Below are 19,033 nucleotides of genomic sequence, written 5' to 3'. Positions count from 1 at the left end.
TTTTGAGGAATATTCTATAGATTTAAGTTACAAAATTTGTTATTTGTGACTTTTATGCTTGACCAAATACATAATATTAATTTTTGGAGTCTTTATGATCAAGGACTGAGTAAAAAAGAAGTTAAAAAGCTGCCACAGTGCAAGCCTTACTAAATAAACTTTTATTTAGGGTTGCAGATAACATTGTTCTCCCAGTTTCAGTGATTTCCTGTGGTGACACTTTATTTTTCATGTTTGCACCAGGTTTGCACGCAGAGCGTTCCTGTTCCTGCTGCCTCTTTTTCACTTCCTGGTGCATCCCGCAGCGGTCCAGTCACATTTCAACACGAACTGCTTTCAGCCTCATAAAGGCGCATGCGCACTGCAGCCGATCCTCCGGTTTCTGCCTGCACTGCCACGTTAGTAGCGGTAGACACAAAATACCTGCTACTATCCCAACCGCTAAAGAAGGGAAAAACACACACCGAGACGAATTTCTCCACTAATCCGCAAACGACCGTGTGCGCAGCTTATTCCTTCTTGTCCCGGTTCAAAAACTCGACGGTGATTATGTTTAAGTTGTTGCTTCTATGCACACTGGCTGTAGCCAGCAGAGCTGAGATCGCAGAGGAAGAAGACGTTCTGGTGCTGAAGAAAAGTAACTTCGACGAGGCTCTTCAAGCTCACCCCAACATCTTGGTTGAGTTCTGTAAGTAGCTCGAAATGTTAGCTAACGGCAACTGCGGGTTTACGGGGTTTAGTGTAGGCGGAAAACTTAAAACATGCTGAGTTTAGTAGCTGCTGATAGCCGTTAGCAAAAGTCGAGTTCAGTCCTGCATCTGTACGTTTATCGAGTGGCCTTTCGGTCTTTCTGCTTATTATAACGCATCAAAGACAAGTTCTTTGTTTTAGATGTCTGTTTTGGTTTATTTGACTGACTAGCACTAACGGTCAACTTACACGAGCCTCACTCTTACAGGAGCAAAAATGGACTTCTCTGGGATGTTGTGGGGAATTTCGTACCCGTGATAATCCGGGACGTAATTTTTCGCGTTTTGCTAACAAAGTGCTTAAATTAAACCCTGTGTACTAATGAGACCAGTGAGGGGTAACTGCTTGGTTTCAATAGCTTGCTGTGGTTTCTCGTAATAACTTTCATTTTTGCTCAGATTAAAAAATAAATAAACAAATAAATAAGCGTCAGTTTTCATTCAGATCGTATTTTGTTTTGAAACAACTAAAGTAAAACAAATAGGTTTTGTTACATCTGGCATGCCATGCGGGCCCATGCCACTCACTTTTATGTCAGATTGACCTGCTGACGTTTGGTGTGACAGATGTTTGGACCATTCAGGTGGGGTGGGGGGGTGGGTGGGGGCGCAGCGGGGGGTGGGTGGGTGGAAGGCCTCGGTGCGTCTCTGCTGGGCGGGACCGGGGCTACCGGGGCTGGCGCTAGGTTGACGTGTACTTTTGTAGAAGTTCATGCATTGGTGCACGTTTGCATTGAGTGGACTTGTTGGACAAGGAAGTTTTGTTCTTGGCTGAGAGGTGTGGATGACGTAATGCAGGTCACTTTTATTGACGTGTCATTTGTGATGTGGCTGTCAGCTGTTTGCAATGTGCATAAGATTAAAAGGTTACCTGGACACTCAGATTGAAGATTTAAACAGACTTGGAATTTTATGAACAATAATGGAGTATTTTCTTAAAATTACAAGAATTATGATCCAAAACAGATTTAAATGCTGTATATTAAGATGAACTGGAAAGTTTTCAATTGAGTTTTTCCTAATTAGATATTTTCTTTGTTGCTCCTAACTCACTATATTGTTTTAAAAGGAGAAGTGTCACTTTTGATGTCTCAATCTTGAGTGCAACACTTTACTCTGCTAGCTTCCATGTGTTGCTTCAGGCACAACACCTCTGATTGTGCTCCACAGATGCACCATGGTGCGGCCACTGCAAGGCTCTGGCTCCAGAGTACGCCAAAGCCGCCGGCATCCTGAAGGCAGAGGGATCAGAGCTCCGTCTGGGAAAAGTGGACGCAACCGAGGAGACTGAGCTTGCCCAAGAGTTTGGCGTCCGGGGATATCCCACCATCAAGTTCTTCAAGGGAGGAGATAAAGAGTCTCCAAAAGAGTACTCTGGTGAGTGAGGCTTCTCTGCTGAAGACTTGGTTTTGTTTTATATTCTAGGACAGTCTTAAGAGTAAAATTTAGTTTTAGTTTGCACACAGATTTTCCTGAATTGAACCTCCAGATCCAGCATGATCTTCTCTTGAAATGATGTAATATTCAGTAATTGTTGTCTTTAAAGATGATTTTATCAAAGACTGCAAACAGAATCTGATCAAACATCCAGACCTGGGCCCACTGACTCTCCACTACAGTAATACGATCTGCTCAGCAGCAACAAGGGTGCCAGCCAATCAGCACGCATGAGGTCAAAAGTGGGTCGGTCCTCGTTGGCACGTTCCCCCCCATGCTGGAGCATAGTCAGAGCAGCTGTATGTGCATTTCTTCACGTCGCCTCCTCTCTGCTGTCTGGTCCTGGCTCAGTTTGGGGAGGGTGGGGAGGAGGTTTGTGGGAATGACTACTCCTGGGTTACTTCTAGAATCACCCGCCTTTTTATGCTCTGCCTCAGACCACGACTGCATCCCAGATCACATCATTAACATGTTTCATCAGTGAAGTTGCCTCTGTGTTGCATCACCTGTGCGGTTTGTAGCCGGGCCCATGTTTAAGTCCGAATGAGTTGCACTGCAAAGGCACAAACACGTTTTTATCAGCCTCTTTAATTATTTAGTAATGATGCAGCTGTGTTTTTGAATTTGAGTAAAAAATTAAAGATCATCTGAGTTTACAAAGTTAGTTCCAACCATTTTTGATGGCAGTAAATTGGAAAAAAAAAAACATTTTCCTGTTGACCACATTAGAGGGTCTGATCAGTCAAACATCTGGTGCTGAGGGAGGTTCAGGCCCACATCCTCCATGTGATCCATGATATCGTACTGAAGGTTGTAGCCTATTGTGTTTTGTTTGGTTGCAGCTGGCAGGCAGGCAGATGACATCGTCAACTGGCTGAAGAAGCGAACGGGGCCATCCGTCGCTACCCTGAACGAGGTCACTGAGGCTGAGGCTCTGATTGCTGACAATGAGGTGGCAGTCATCGGGTTCTTTAAGGTGCGAGTCTGATCTGTTGTTTGAAGGGAATATTTTATAATACTGCAAACATCTAGTAAAGTTTACCTATGTGTCTTTTATATATAATGAAGTGAACAAGATGCCACGTGTGTAATGAAGGATGGAGTTGTGGCTAAACGTCAGTTTTTGTGTTTGTAGGATCTTGAATCTGCTGGAGCCAAAGCTTTGGAAAAAGCAGCTGAAGCCACAGATGATGTCCCCTTTGCCATGTCCTCCAGCGATGCCGTTTTCGCCAAGTTTGAAGTGTCCAAGGACAGCATCGTCCTCTTCAAGAAGGTTGCTCATGATTAATTTCTGTATTTGATCACATCTGTTCACATTTGGACCTGTGGACTAAAGCTGAACAACTTAATTTCTGATTGGCATTTAAAACAGCCCGATCATGTGATGGTAAAAGCTGACCCAGGCTCTGTTGCAACTTTAACACGTCCAGGGTTTTCACAGGTTTTAGGGTTTGCTGTGATTTCATCTCGGTCTGCACCGCTCATGTGTTAGAGGGAGAGACGGGGCAATTGGCTGGCCTCTTGAAACAACTCTAAGGAAATTTCCCTAATGCGCTATACTGACTTGTAAGTGCAGCTTCTCTTTCAAAAATGTAGACTTTTTCTGACTGCACAAACCATAGTGGAGTTACGGTAAATCAGATTAGGCAGGTAAATGTGTCTGCCTTTGGTGTTTTAACATGTTTTTGTTAGAAAAGTTTCCAGTTATGTTAGATGCTCTATGTGCAATAGTAATGTATTGTTTTACTGGTGTGATGCCATTTCTTGTCACGTTTGTAAATGTTACTGGACATGGCGTGTATTGAGCTGAAGCTTCATTTGAAGGGAATCGTGAGTCGAACTGAAACAGTTTTTCTGCCAGATTAACCTCGATGTGGTCTCTTCCTAACCGTTCCCTAGCATGGACCAGGTCGTCCCATAGATGGAGTTGCCAGTTTGACCAGTGCTCCATGGGTTAAACTGGTTAAATTATTTTTGTATGTATTTGCTTATAAAACCCAAAAATGTGGAAGTGGTCTTGGCAGCGCTGCTGAAGGCTCCCAGCTGTGTTTCTCTACACCTTCTGTAAGCGGACGCTGCCGACCGTCTGGTATCTTCTGTCAGGCTAATTTTGCCCCAACTGAGGTCATCGGCATCGTTGACGTTCGTCAGCCTTTGGCTCTGATGCAGTGAATGAGTCGGTGTGTGGGGCTACAGGTGCTGAGTAAACAAGTCTTGTATTGGGTTATGGTCCATTTTTTTTGAACGGCCCTCATTGGCTAAGTGTGAAGGGTGTGTTTATGGATCTGAAAATCTTTGAATTATTATTGTGGTTTTTGTCGATCCTGTTATTCACCTCAGATTAGGTCTAATGCCAGAGCAGGTTGTGCTCAAAATAAAGGTACAAAAACGGAGCAGATCCCTGCAAAATTAGGCTCTTCTGCTTTCCAAGTCGGTTTCCCTTGTTTTAGGAACATGTTCTGTATTTCCTGTGTGGATTACACATTCCGAAGTCTGGGTCGATGACTGAAGATTGTGGTTTAGTTTTTATGAAGACGCGTTTCCTCTCTAACTCGATTCGTCACAAAGACCATGAAGTTCATTCTGCTTATCAGTGGAGCCGTATCTCACTCTGTGATTTGTCAAATGGAGACAAAGTCCAGAGTTTTGATTATGAAATGAAGTCATCAAGTGGTTTGAAGTCATGTAACAAACTTTTCAAGCAGCTCTGGCGTGAAACGGCATTAAATATATCATCCTTTGAGTGCTGGAGGGTCTTCCATGTTGGAACTGGTGCTTTCACCTCCTGCTGCCATTGTGACCCCACATTCACATTGGTAACTCTACTCTGATGTAAACACGCTGAAATGTGGGCAGCACTTGGGCAAACCCACCCGAAGGAAAGTGTTGCTTACTGCAATCACCAGGGGGTTGTTGGACTTGTGTACTGCAGCTGAAAATTAATATCGAGTTTCGTTGCTGCTCTCCACTATTGTGCGCCAAAAGGCCACTTGGAAGCAACGCGCCGGAGCTATTCCTGCGGTCCAGTAAAGGCTGGTTTGATCTGCCGAGGATTTTAAAGTAAATCTGTTTAGATGTGAACATTGGTCTTATTGTGTTTATGCTTCCTCAACAGTTCGATGAAGGCCGTAATACCTTCGACGGAGAGCTGACCAAGAAGGAGCTCCTGGCTTTTGTCAAGTCCAACCAGCTGCCTCTGGTCATCGAGTTTACCGAGCAGGTAACCAGGTGTTTCTGACAAGCCGCACGGTGGAAATGTTGAAGTGGAGTCTCTACAAGCCACGTGTTTTTTCTTTTGCAGACTGCTCCTAAAATCTTTGGCGGAGACATCAAGTCCCACATCCTCATGTTTCTGCCTAAAGCTGCTTCAGACTTTCAGGGAAAAATGGACCAGTTTAAAAAAGCTGCTGAGGGCTTCAAGGGCCAGGTATGTAAACTATTTAATCCTCAAAAGATCCTTTTGATTAAACAAAATGGCTGCTTTCATGTTTGTTCACCTCAGGCATCAGTGCTTGTTTCATACCATCTTCTGCAGATGGACTGGAGATGGTAGAGAAGGAATGTTCAAACCAAAATAAATTAAAATGATCAAGACTTTTTTTTATCTGTCAGGATTTAATTGGCTGTCAGATTAAAGAGTTTTATGCTGTCTTCATCTTCCCGTCCAGATCCTGTTCATCTTCATTGACAGCGACATCGACGACAACCAGCGCATCCTGGAGTTCTTCGGCCTGAAGAAAGAGGAGTGTCCCGCCATCCGCCTCATCACCTTGGAGGACGAGATGACCAAGTACAAACCAGAGAGCAGCGACATCACAGCAGAGAGCATCACGGAATTCTGTAAGGCGTTTGTTGAAGGCAAACTAAAGGTGAGACGCACCTGGATCCGATTCAGTTGAACATTCCTGTGCCAAGTGTGAAAAACAAGACGTTTAATTAGGGTTTTTATATTTAACAGTTAGAGATGATGCTGGATAGTCGTTTTAGTGAGCTAAATTTAGCAAGAACACTATTCAAAGGTCTCTTTTTCTCCAGGCTATTGCACTGGAAACCCCACATAATTCTTCCACTCAGGCCACTTAAACATTTAAAATGTTTTCTTATGCTAGCAAATATCGGTATTCCCACTCTGGCTTCGCTTCCTGTCCAGCTGCTCTAAACCAAGAATGTATAAATCATGCACTAAAAGGGGTATGTGCAGAGGGGCGAGGGGCGTTCAGAAGGAAGTTTGATGGATCCGAATCCAGTTAAGAATGGACCATCACAATCGTTGGTTTTTCTGCAATTGTACGTTTCAGAGGTTTTTTAAATTTATATATTTTTTTTTTTAAACATTCACTGGTTTCCATCAATTTGTAGAGTGTCAGGCTTTTTGGTATTCAACATCGCCTATTGCACCTTTTAAATGTGTTTCCTGTGTAAATTTTGGTTTCTGTCCTGCAGCCACACCTCATGAGCCAGGACATCCCTGAGGACTGGGACAAAACCCCCGTCAAGGTCCTGGTGGGCAAAAACTTTGAGGAGGTCGCCTTCAATCCCTCAAAGAACGTCTTTGTGGAATTCTGTAAGAACTTTCTCTTTTTAGTTTTAAAGGTTTTCACCAACAGCTTGAAAGGTCGTTTGGTTTTATTTTTGTCTGTAGCTCAGTTACTCAAAGGTGTAGATTCTCAAACCTCCTGGTGCACTTTGACCTCTTCCCCCACCAGCTGTGAGACACCGATGCTGAAAAGATGTGGTTAAATTTAGCAGCAGGATCAACTTTTATACCCACTCTGGTCCAAATGGGCACTATTTTGGGAGGAATTTTCCATGTCTGGATGATTAAACATAGCTGACAGCCAGCCGTGCACAGAGGGAGGCCCGTATTCCCTGACTGTTTCTTGGATAATCACATTTAAGCGAGGCCGTAAGGTAGTAGTTACACACTAATCACCCAGGGTGTAAAACTGAAGCAGTGAGAATGTAATTGAACAGACTGAGAGGGCAAAACTGTTCAATGTCCATTAAAGGCAGCACTTCATAGAGTGCGAATGTTTGTCTTTTATTATGGAAGAAATCAGCTCTAAAGCCACTTTTCTACTAGTAACTAAACACCCTGGTTGATCTGGTTTTAGATGCTCCTTGGTGTGGCCACTGTAAACAGCTGGCTCCCATCTGGGAACAGCTGGGTGAGAAGTACAAGGACAGCGCCGACACTATCGTGGCGAAGATGGACTCCACAGCCAACGAGATTGAGTCGGTTAAAGTTCATAGCTTCCCAACTCTGAAGTTCTTCCCCGCAGGAGAGGAAAACAAGGTAAGAACCTCAGAACTCTCAGGCATCCTTCTTCATTAAGGGAGAGTCCCACAGGTACGCCTACCTATCAGGAACTGCTCTGGAGTGGTTCTCCTCAAATCTTTCTAAGCTTTCCTTTTCTGTGGCCATCTCCAAGTTTAGGTCCTCCACCACCTCTCTTAACCATGGTGTCCCACAAGGTTCTGTGCTGGGGCCTTTGCTCTTCCTCCTCTATTTTCGTCCTCTTCAGCACATCCTGAGCTCCTTCAAAGGAATCTTTATGCAGATGACATCCAACTGTACATCTCCTTTAAGCCCCATGAGATGTCTAAGCTGCAGCTGTTACACACCTGCTTAGACTCTATCAAAACCTGCATGGCTGGGAACTTTCTTCAGCTGAATGAAGATAAGACTGAGATCCTCATCGGTGCCCCAGACAAGCTGGTTCCCAAAGTCACAGACTCTCTTGGTCGGCTTGCTTCTCACACCAAACCTTCTGTCAGGAATCTTGGTGTGACCTTTGACCCAGCTCTCACCCTGGATTCTCATGTCAGTTCTCTTGTTCGCTCTTCCTTCTTCCATCTCAGGAACATTGCTAAGCCGAGTCCCATTCTGTCCCGCTCTGAACTTGAGACAGTTCTCCACACCTTCATCTCCTCACGCTTAGACTACTGTAACTCTCTTTCCACGTGTCTGAGCAGAACCTCCCTGAACCGTCTACAGGTGGTTCAGAACGCCTGTGCTCGGCTTCTGACCAAGTCCTCCAAACACACCCACATCACCCCGCTTCTCCTCCAGCTTCACTGGCTGCCAGTCAACTTCAGGGTTCATTTCAAGATCCTGGTTCTGGTCTATAGGGCCTTACATGGACAAGCACCATCTTACATTGGTGATCTTTTTAGTCCCTACACCCCCGCAGGTCCCTGAGGTCCAGTGATAAAGCCTACTGGTTGTGCAGCACCAGGCTAAAGACCAAAGGTGACAGATCATCTGCTGCTGTGGCCCCCAGACTCTTGAACTCTCTCCCCCTGAGCCTGAGATCAGTGGACTCAGTGGACTCCTTCAAAAAGCAGCTGAAGACTCACTTGTTCAAGCTGGCTTTTGTATGACCTTCTTCACCACTCTCCTTATTCTGCTCTCCCCACCTATTCCACCTTCCTCAGGATCTACTGATTTCCCTCTTTCCTATTCACTCTCTCTTTACATTTGTTATCACAATTGTCTTTTTTTTGTGTGCTCATTTTAAATATATTTTTAATTTTCCTAAGTTCTTTTTCATATTTTTACATTTTTTGTCTTTTCTTTCTTTCTTTCTTTCTTTTTTCTTATTGGCTCATGAAGCCAGTATGTCACTGGGATGTGGCTGAATAAGATTAACACGTGAGTTTCCAGGCCCTTGCTGTTATGTCAATGGAATAGTGAATATAACAAATTTCCCTTCAGTGGTAAGGCACCATGAGCCTTAACATTTCAGTTTCATTACATGGAAGAGCAGGAAATATGACACCTTTAGGAGTGGTTTAGCATTATTGATGCTTATGGTTCACATCCTCAATGCTAATCTTTTAAATGTCAGATGGAGAGAATAGATTTTTCTCATGCATTCAAGCTTGTTTTAGTATGAATACCTCTTAGGTTGATTTTAAAACAAGTCCCTAGAGAATTGAGTCTGTTTTTCATTCTCAACAGGTAATTGATTATAATGGAGAGAGAACGCTGGAGGGTTTCACCAAGTTCCTGGAGAGCGGTGGTAAGGAGGGTGGTGCCCCAGCAACAGATGATGATGATGAAGGAGAGACAGAGGTGAGTTTACCTGAACCTATGGAACTGTGATGAAATCAGAACCTCATAGAAGTCTATAACTATTATCTGGTCTGGAAAGTTGAGAAACACTTCAGAGGAAATTATATATATTTATTAAAACAAAGATGGCTAATGTTCTGCACAGATGAACTTAATCGTCTCACTCTTAAGTAGGAAGGTTTCTGTGTAGTGACAGCTTTCTGCTCCTCTACAATGCCTTGCCCCCTTCTCACCAGTCTAATTACAGCTCTGTCAGCTGCAGGCCTCTAATGCCTCCAGCAGCTGTTGCAGCTGCTAACTGGGATTTACTGGGGAGACCTGAGCCTAAATAAAAGCGGCACGTGCACCATTGTCCTCAGACTAAACAGCAGGAAAAGGTGTTATAGCAACTGGTAGCTGAACAACTTTTTAAAGGCTCTGTTTTCTTACGTTTACATCATCTGACTTTTAACTAGAGCTGAAACGATTCCTCGAGTACCTCGAATAATTCGAGTACAAAAAATCCTCGAGTCAAATTCTCTGCCTCGAGGATTCGTTTAATTCATATTTAATTAATTCATGGCTTTGCAATCGCCCGGGGTCATGTTTCACCCGGACCGAAATAAGTGACGCACATGCCCACTGGACTGAATGCACACGCGAGTAGCGAATATAACTTAACTTTCTCTTAAGCCATGGCGGACAACTTGAACCCCGGTGGAGTGCGAAAAAGACCGAAAATGTCAAAGTTGTGGAACCATTTTTCACGTCGTAAGGTGGGAAACGTAGTCCAGTATAAATACAGTAAAATGGATTTAGCCTAGCACAACACCCCATCCTCCGTGCTGCAGCACCTGTAAATGTCACTTCTGCAAGCGGACTCGGAGCCTCTACAAGATAATGCATTTTAGCTTGTTTTTCTATATATTCTGCGGACTCTGCGACTTTTTCGTTTGTAGCGCTCAGTTTCAGCTCACACCTTACATCTGGTAGCAACACGTCGGACTTAAAATGTGCTAAAAAATAGCAGTTTTTACACAACACGTCGGACTTTTTATTGTGTTATTGATGTCTGTTGTCCTTCGGGGTTTCTGCAGGAGGACACGGGTATTTATGAGTGGCGGAGGAAAACGAAAGAAAGTAAATAAATGTTTTGTGATCAGTATAATTTGACAAAACCACAGCAAACATGCTTTTGGCAATCCTTGTTAGAGTGAGAAAAAAAGTGTGGAAATTAAAACGGACGTGTGTTAATAGGGAAACAGCCGGCGAGCTGTATGCGCCGTGAGCGGTTCTGGTTCTGTTTGGGACGCAGCCGCTCGCAGCGTTATCCTCCTAGTTTTTGTCTGGCTTGCAGGCTAGCAGATTCTCGCACGAGGGGTAAATCGGCTCAGGTTTACTTATTTTTTGCACAGGCATTTGTTTACTGTGAAGTAAAGTTGAAGTGCTGAAGTTATGCAAACTAATTTTGAATAAAACTTGAAGAATAACTGGCAATTGCTTGCTCATTTTAAGAGGTCTTTCATAATTATAACATGCTATTGGATATCAAATCAAATCACTTTTATTGTCACGTCACATGTGCAGGTACACTGGTACAGTACATGCGAGTGAAATTCTTGTGTGCGAGCTTCACAGCAATAGAGTTGTGCAAAAATACAGTAATGTAAAAACAAGTAAAATATAAAAATGGCTAATCTAAGTATACAAATGAATAAAGTAAACAATAAGATAAGAGATATAAAATGTACAGAGGTTGGTATGTGCAAAACAGTGGCATTAATGTACAGTATGGAGCGTGTAATGTTGGAACTTGGTGGAGCTCGCGACGAGGCAGCCATACTCGGCGCCATCTTGGCTCATCAATGTATGATGTAAAGGTTTACAAACACAAAAGGGTAATTTATTAGAGTACTCGATTAATCGAAAAAAAGATTCGATAGAGTTCTCGATTACAAAAATATTCGATAGCTGCAGCCCTACTTTTAACATGACACCAACTCTACTCTTGTCCAATAACATCCTTTCATCTGGAGTTGGAGGTGAGCTTAAGGAGACCAGCAACAACAAGCCTGTCTTTTCAGATTTGTTGGTTTAATTTTTAATCTGCTGAAAGGCGAAGTCCTCTTAATATGAACATGACTATAAAGCTATTTCATGAACTCGTTGTCTTCCTGCAGCTTCTGGGTGATGTTTTCTGTTGGATTTATAGATAACTAAGTCTTTACACCATCTTTACATTTGCATAAAATTTAAAGGTGCAAAATGTGAGAATGGCGTCCTGTGGTCATATTTGGTTACTGCAGTCACTTTCTCACTCCCGTTCCGTGAGTTTCATGGCTGTTGCCAGTTATGGATCAGCACCAGAAGATTCTAGATGACAAGCAGACGAGTCATCCACTAAGTTGATGAGTAGATAAGTGCACTGTCAAATCTGGTGTTGGCACTTCTGGGTGTTTTACTGTAGAACACACTTAATACACTTAAGGCAATATTTCAGTGACGATACACAAAGCATGGTTTACAGTCTTGCTGTTTGCCGTCATAGTTCTGAATGACTCATTAAGGAAGTGGAATGTCACCATTTACTCAATATTCACGTCACACAAACATTTCACTCTAATATCATTGTTTGTAATTGCTTCTAATTCAGTTAGCATTGTTAGCTCAACGTTAGCTTCTGGCCTTCTTTACCTGATATTGGAGCAAAACAAAAAGATGCTGTGGGCTGTTTTGGGTACAACTACAGGGTCGCTCCTTTTTACCGGTTTTGGTTTAAAGAATTCTTGATGCTTTTTGCCTGCCTGTGTCAAAATTGCAAATGCCTGCGCTGCAGCATTAGCACGCCTGACACACACAAACCTCAAACTCACTGATCAAATAGTAATTGTGTCCTTCTTTCATTTGTTTTTTAAAGGATAAAAACTGACAACCTTCACTTCAATGCAACCTTCCTTCCAACATGGTTGAGACGTTCGACTGTTTCGAGAATATTTTACTGCAGAATTCTTACATATTGCTACTGAGCTACTGAGAAGAGACTACACTCAGACTAGTGGTTAGCTCGCCACAGGATGTAAAATCATAGTGAACAGCCTTTTTACATTTTTCCCCAAAACTTTCCATCGTTTTCTAGATGTCAACAATGCTGACTTTTGGTTTTATCATGGTTTTTATGAAACTGTTTAGTTAAAGCGTCTGTGATGAACTGATGCGATCGTCGTCTGTTTCCTACAGGAGTTGGAAGATGTAGATGATGATTCCGATTTGGAAAACGGAAGCGATGATGATGGACACGACGAGTTGTAAGCGCTGTAGGAGGGGAGCGTGCTAGAGGAGACCCACCCCAACTTTTCCAACCAGTCACCATCACCACCTTCACCTCCCTGTGGGCCTTCTCTGTCCTGTGAACATTAACCTTGAACAGCCTCTACGTCGGGCCATCAGCGGCTTTCCAAACCACCACCTTGTCGACCTCCAGTTTCCGGCTGGACTGGTCTTGTCCCTCCTGGGGGAGAAGAGTTGTGTTTGGAACAGTGCATCACTTCTGTAAAAGACATCAATGCCTTCTTCTGCAAGGCTCCACATCAGCTGTTTGCCTTGTTTTCTTCAGACCAAATGTTTAAAACACGGCATTGAGGTCCAGATTTTGAAATGTTAGTTTTGCAGATGAGTTTGTTTGTTCCCCTCTAAAAAAAGAAATTGGTTCTTTGCTTGTTGGGGGGGGCGTGGCTAGTGTTCGTTCCCTCCTAAAAAGAATAACCAGAGGACCAGTGATTTTTGTGGGGGGTGTTGTAAGGACTGATCTCTCAGGGGACATGGGGGGGCCCATTCTTTACCCTTTTATTTTTGCCTTCCTTTAAAACCCCGTTTCCACTAACGTAACTGCAGTTTTATTCCGTGTAGCACAAAGAGCCCCCACCTATCTGTAGATGAGATGAGTTCTTTCCTTCAGTAAAGGGAGTGTTTAGTTTTACCATCTCCATTCCCCCAAAACGTCCCTTTCCCTTGTTTCAGCTCAGCTACTGACTTCTCTGAAACGGTCAGTGGTTTGTTTTGACTAAAATCCTCTTTTATTTAATTTGTCACATTGAAGTTTTTATTTTTTTGTAATTTTTGGATTTGCATTATTTTTTTATTGTATCATTTGTGCCCGGCTGTGTTCATTTGGCACTGTTGGGACTAAGATGGCCCCCCCCGGGAACACTGACCCGATTGGTGTTTCAAAGCCAGTTTTGATGGGTCGCACTGCGTTCATGCCTAATCTGAGATTCACTGTGGTTACTGCAGCAGATGGTTTGGTGTCTGTTTTAAATCTGAAGTGGGGAGGGAACAGTTGCACAGCCCCACCCCTCACCCAAAACTGTCACCTCCCGCGTCCTTGTTTTGGCTCTAGCCAGCGCCCTTAGTGTGTGTGTGTGTGTGTGTGTATGTGTATGTGTGTGTGTGGGTGTGGGTGTGGCATAAAGGGGGGTTGGTTGTAGAGCGGGACAAAAGGTGTCAGTCGATCAGTGGTGGGAACTAACAAAACATTCCTTCATGTTCAATTTGATGTGAAATGTAAAATGGTGGCCAATAAAAACAATTTAAAATATTTTGTTCAGCCGCTTTTGTCCAAACCGATGGTCCAAACATCCAAATGACTCTTTAAATTTTGCATTAATTAAACCACATTTATATAAAAAAAAATTAAACCGAATGGCTTTTCTGTCTAAACGTCAGAGGAAATGTAATTGGAAGAATAAACACTAGAACTGGGCCGTTCCTTCCCAGGATTGTAGGAAGGAACTGGCAAGAACTGAGTACGGAGTTTTTAGACGAGCCTAAACGACTTGAAAGCTACGATGACAAATTTGTAAAACAAACTATCAACAGTTATTTAATTCTTTTAAATGATCTGTAAAGGGTAGAATGCCTTCTCCGGATCAGGGATGAGCTCCTGCCTCAAGTGGAGTTTAAGCATCTTGGTCTTGTTCACGAGTGAGGCAAAGATGGAGCGTGAGATTGGAAGGCGGATTGGTGCTGCGTCTGCACTGATGTGGGCGTTGTACCGGTCTGTTGTGGTGAAGAGAGCTGAGCTGTAAGGCAAAGTACTTGATTTACTGGTCCATCTATGTTCCTACCCTTACCTATGGTCATGAGCTTTGGGTAGTGACCAAACGAGTTTTCAGATGAAAGCAGCCACAATTATTTTTCTCCGCAGGATGGCTGGGTTCTCCCTTAGAGAGGGGGTGAGATTCTGTCATCTGGCAGAGGCTCAGAGTAGACCCACTGCTCCTCCACATCGAGGGTAGCCCGTTGAGGTGGCTTGAGCATCTGGTCAGGATGCCTCCCTGGTGAGGTTTTCTGGGCAAGTCCAACTGGCAGGAGATCCAAGGGATGACCCAAAACACACTGGGGGGGGACTATGTTTCTCGGCTGGCCAGGGAACCTTGAGATTCACCCAGAAGAGCTAGCCCAAGTGTCTGGGGAGAGGGACGTCTGGGCCTCTTAGGCTGCCAGCCCGGCTCTGGATGGATGGATATGTCTCATAACGTTCCAAGATAGTATAGCTATAAATATATTGTGGAGATAAAAAAAAAATATTGAAGTTGTTCTCATTTGTCTAAAAACATCTAAAGCAGCTATTAGACCTGAATGTTGTTCTGGCTGAACCGCTGCACTTCCCTGGGTCCTCCATTCATTACACCCTCGAGTATTTAGCAACAGAACACCTCTGATGTGACGTTCTCCAAACAATATCCAAGAAGGAAAAACAGTCGGCTGCTACTAGAGACACCATTTAAGATCACAGACAACAAAACATTTGGACATAGAAAGCGACTACGATGTTTAGCGCTTTCTAGTTTCCTCTCGATTGCAGATGTACAGTGCAGACAGAAGCGTCTCAGGGATGATACCTGAGGGGAGGGGTGAGTGTTCCATGACTGTGTTTGTGTTCAAAACCTAGCTTGTTCTGTAAATTTGCTAAAGCAGCTTTAAAGAGATACTATGCAGCTTTTTCATATTTTTAAATTATTTTCTTGAGCCAGTATGTGCTAAAATGTCCCTTTACAGGGTTAATGAAATGTCGCTCAGACCCCCACCGCCTCCTGTGGCCAGAATACCACATTTGCAACATCAGAGTGTCAGTGTTATGTCGATATGAGTCCCGCTGTTAAGATCTGTCTTTTCTACCCAGCTGCGAGTTGGAACCATCCATTCACAAAAAATAACACTTACCCTAACCCCTAACCCTAAAGCAAACATAAAAGTCATGTTAATATAAATTATAATTATGCAAAACATGCATTTTTGGTGATGGGACGGTGAGGGTGAGGGTGAGGGTGGAAAAACACAGATCTCGATGGGGGGACTCGTATCGACATAACACTGGTCCGGTCTGTTGGACAAAATAGAAAAATGGAGCTGACATACCTGGCACTGCAGTCTGCTTCCAGCTCATTTCCTGGTTGTTTTAGGTCATGAACAGCTGATTTGTTTGATTTAGTTGAATCGCTCCAGCAGACACTGATGAAGGCTGGGGAAACATTTCAGCTGTCAGATTCAATTTTGCTTTCGGTTCTACTAAACAGACACTAGGGGGCGCTAAAAGCAAGCCTAAACTACCTAGTCTTCCTTTAACAGCCAGTACATTTTATTTTTATGTTAAAATTTGTTGTCTTGTTTTTAGTTGTAGTGCTTACTGGTGCTTCATGTACTCGTGCTTTTGTAGGAAATTTGTATAGATCTTTCATTTAAATCGTATAATTAGGTTTGGAGAAGGGCTTGGATCTTTTGGGGGTGCTGAAGACCATCTAAAATAGGCCTTATGACATCCATGTTTTAAACAGAAATATTATGTTGAGATAAAAAAATACACTTGTCCGTTTTAGTGTTTGCTTAGTCGTGGCCTTCTTGACATAAAGTCCAAAATTGAATCTGTTTATTTGCATCTACTGATTGTTTGCAGGAGTTTGCCCTGTGGATCATGAGATGTACTAGCGAACAGTTTAATAATTAGTGACCAAGTTAAATAAAGATCACATGTAATCTGATGCTTCTGGAGGTGTTGATGACTCTCAGCTCCTGACTCACGAGATTTTAGCTCAATATTTGTGAAATAGATCAGCTAATGTGTTTGCTAATGCGAGTCAGCCGTGGCAGTCATGTCTACCATCGGATTGTTTCCCATCCTTATTCAGTTGTTGCCGTACCATGTTGTGATTAGTTTCTGAAAGTTTTGTTCAAATTTGTGCGGCGGTTCAGGAGGTATGTGGCAGATTTGGAATAACTTTAAAATTCATGGTGGAAAAACAGAAACCAGTCGTCCTAAACTGTAATTAAAACACAAAGGTTTGGATGAAAAGGATGAATAAACAGCTGCTGTTTTACTTCATGATGAATGAGTGCATGATGAGGAAGACACAGTCTGATCAACCCTTCTGTTGTAAACCCACCTTCATTTTGCCTGGTGTTTACTAGAAGCCTCCTCCTCCTCCTCCACCAGGGAAGTCTCCAGCAAGTGGTCAACATCTAGAAACGTGCTGTTGACACAGATACAGGGGGCTGTTATGTCTGGAGATGTTTCAGAGGCTTGTGACCGGTCAGTGGGAGGGTTCTGGACCTGAGTGCTTACTCATCACTGAATCCGTGAGCTCCTAAAATAGGCCAACAGAGTATAAAAGACCAGAAGGAAACTGAGACGTTCAAAGGAGCGAGTTGATTCAAGCCGGAGAACTACTCTGACAAGGGCTGACCTTTCATTCTTCCAAGGAGCTTTTGCAAACCAAGGTCCAAGATGAAGTACTACAAATGTCCCGTGTCTTGGTCCATGAGGATCACAGCTAACGCCCAGAACTGCAGCGTCCCTGTCACTTGCAAAGGTGCAACCTCTCTGAAGCCAGCCCGGAGCGTCCACTTCCCCAACGACATTGTTTTCCAAGACTACGTCCGACACGGGGAACTGGAAAGAATTGGACGTTTCATTCGAGCCAGAAGAGTCAAACTAGACACAATTTACCTCTCTGGTGAGTCTCAGTCATGCATTTGAACTCTTTGTTATCAAATACTGAATGATAAAACTTATTTTTATTCTATGCAAGGCATGGCAGCCATCCATGAAGCTGTGCTGTCTGGGAACCTGGAGTGTGTGAAGCTGCTGGTCCACTACGGAGCAGATATCCACCAGAGAGACGAGGAGGGGTGGACCCCGCTGCACATGGCCTGCAGTGACGGATTTCCACACATCGCACGGTGAGCAGGGATCAGCTTTGTAAATCGGTGAACACAGCTGCCTGACATGAACGTTCTTGACCTCCCTGAGGGCTCGATAGTGATCATGATATGATACATTACCCACTATACTGATAATATCACAATACAGCAACGCTGCAGTTGTCCACTCATTGTTAAGTATAAAAATAAGCAGTCTGATACTGTTTGAGCTCTTTCCCTAAGCTGAAGTGTTTTGTCCACCGTAGCTACCTCCTGTCACTGGGCGCCGACCCAGAACTGGAGAACAACTGCGGGGAGAAGCCAGCTGATCTCATCGACGCGGACAACAAGGAGCTGCTGGAGCTCTTTGGGCTGACGGCCAATGACTGAGAACCTCCAGCCTCAGACGCTTCTTCACACTGGTATGAGAGCTGCTGCAGACGTCAGAGCCCCCACAGCAGCGAGCAGGAAGGCCACGAGTCTGGAGTGCTGATTTAGAGCTGCCTGAACTCTGGAGGTGACAGACTGTTGGCGTTTGGTAGGAGAGGAGCTGGCTGCCCTCCCAGTAAAAGTTTGCAGGTCTCTGTTCTCCAGCAGCATGAATCTGCTGAATCCTGTCAGTTCTCTGATTTGGTTGAAATTCTAAATGTGGAAACACATTTTGCACTTGTTTTTTGTTTTAAACTGGCTCCAGTATGTAAATCTGTTTACAGCCAGTAAAGGCTGAAGTTTGTTTTCTGTTCTTGAAGATGGTACCGGTTACTTATTTTTACTTACAAAGAAAAATAAACTCATTTATTTAAGTGTTGTTTCATCGTGAACATTTACCTCTGTAATGGTTTAATTTACATGTTTATTTAACAAGCCATAAGACAAAGATTCCATAGTAAATATGAAATCGACCTTATGGATCTGTGGGTACTGTTTAACCAGAAGATTGGAACTTTTTATTGCAGGGATTAGATAACAGCTTCGTATTAATTCAGAGACAACAGAAGAGAGAGTCAAGTTTTAAAAGTTTAAAAATTTATTACTAAACAAATTAAAACTAGACTAACTTAAACACTAAATGTATGGTGTAACTAAAGTGAATGAGACGGAGAATTGTGTTGTGTGGAATGTTGCTCGGAACCAGCAAATCCGAAGAAACGATTAGTTCTGGTGGGAAGTGAAGGTGATGTCTTCGCGCTAAGCTTTGATTAGGAGATTCATAAACACATTCGAAGCCATTCCATCGGTCTACGCACCCTTAGCGGAAGTCCCCATCTAGATCAGGAGGTGTAGAGGTCCAGCTTGACCTTTATGGAGCCGAAGCCTGTGGAAGCAGCCGCGGCAGCCGACCACCAGTCTTGAGATACTTCCGGGTCACGACAGTTTATCAGCATCTAGCGAGACCCAAAAAGGGGTCGTGTTGGTTCAGCTGTTATTCTGAAAGGAACCGTTGCAGCAGGTGGAACGGCAACAGATTTTATCCAGCTTGTCGTTGGTTCTTTTGGCTGAAGAGGAAAGTTACGGATTGGCCACTCCGACAACTTCTCTAGAACCCTTTGAACTGGCGTTAAAGATGACGTGTGCATAGTTTTATACTTCGGAT

The 19,033-nt window shown here is 43.5% G+C and overlaps 2 protein-coding genes across 2 annotated transcripts; both read left to right on the top strand.

The window, feature by feature from the left end:
• The first annotated feature begins 351 nt into the window (after nt 1-351).
• p4hb (prolyl 4-hydroxylase, beta polypeptide) lies at nt 352-12,701 on the top strand. The gene is made up of 11 exons (XM_015966856.3): nt 352-688; nt 1,920-2,126; nt 3,029-3,162; nt 3,322-3,459; nt 5,302-5,406; nt 5,488-5,613; nt 5,855-6,055; nt 6,630-6,750; nt 7,301-7,482; nt 9,151-9,264; nt 12,481-12,701. Exons 1-11 carry the CDS (start codon nt 355-357, stop codon nt 12,550-12,552), a joined length of 1,734 nt encoding a protein of 577 aa, XP_015822342.3. The 5' UTR covers nt 352-354; the 3' UTR covers nt 12,553-12,701.
• Nucleotides 12,702-16,919: 4,218 nt separating this feature from the next.
• Nucleotides 16,920-18,242, top strand: ppp1r27b (protein phosphatase 1, regulatory subunit 27b). Its single transcript, XM_015966864.3, has 3 exons — nt 16,920-17,252; nt 17,328-17,478; nt 17,706-18,242. The coding sequence occupies exons 1-3, from the start codon at nt 17,024-17,026 to the stop codon at nt 17,827-17,829; spliced, it is 504 nt and encodes a 167-aa protein (XP_015822350.1). The 5' UTR covers nt 16,920-17,023; the 3' UTR covers nt 17,830-18,242.
• The last annotated feature ends 791 nt before the right edge of the window (nt 18,243-19,033 follow it).

The sequence above is a fragment of the Nothobranchius furzeri genome, chromosome 4, assembly GCF_043380555.1.
Source record: "Nothobranchius furzeri strain GRZ-AD chromosome 4, NfurGRZ-RIMD1, whole genome shotgun sequence".
Taxonomy (NCBI): Eukaryota; Metazoa; Chordata; class Actinopteri; order Cyprinodontiformes; family Nothobranchiidae; genus Nothobranchius; species Nothobranchius furzeri.
The sequence above is the reverse complement of the archived record's forward strand: the minus strand, read 5'-3'. Positions and strand labels throughout refer to the sequence as shown.

What these genes read in the sequence shown, in the direction of transcription:
- p4hb (XM_015966856.3), top strand. Translation starts at nt 355, where the DNA reads ATGCGCACTGCAGCCGATCCTCCGGTTTCTGCCTGCACTGCCACGTTA. An exon ending in TTGTTGAAGGCAAACTAAAG is followed by an intron (nt 6,056 to 6,629) that starts GTGAGACGCACC and finishes TCTGTCCTGCAG; the next exon opens with CCACACCTCATGAGCCAGGA. An exon ending in ATGATGAAGGAGAGACAGAG is followed by an intron (nt 9,265 to 12,480) that starts GTGAGTTTACCT and finishes TGTTTCCTACAG; the next exon opens with GAGTTGGAAGATGTAGATGA.
- ppp1r27b (XM_015966864.3), top strand. Translation starts at nt 17,024, where the DNA reads ATGAAGTACTACAAATGTCCCGTGTCTTGGTCCATGAGGATCACAGCT. An exon ending in AGACACAATTTACCTCTCTG is followed by an intron (nt 17,253 to 17,327) that starts GTGAGTCTCAGT and finishes ATTCTATGCAAG; the next exon opens with GCATGGCAGCCATCCATGAA. An exon ending in GGATTTCCACACATCGCACG is followed by an intron (nt 17,479 to 17,705) that starts GTGAGCAGGGAT and finishes TGTCCACCGTAG; the next exon opens with CTACCTCCTGTCACTGGGCG.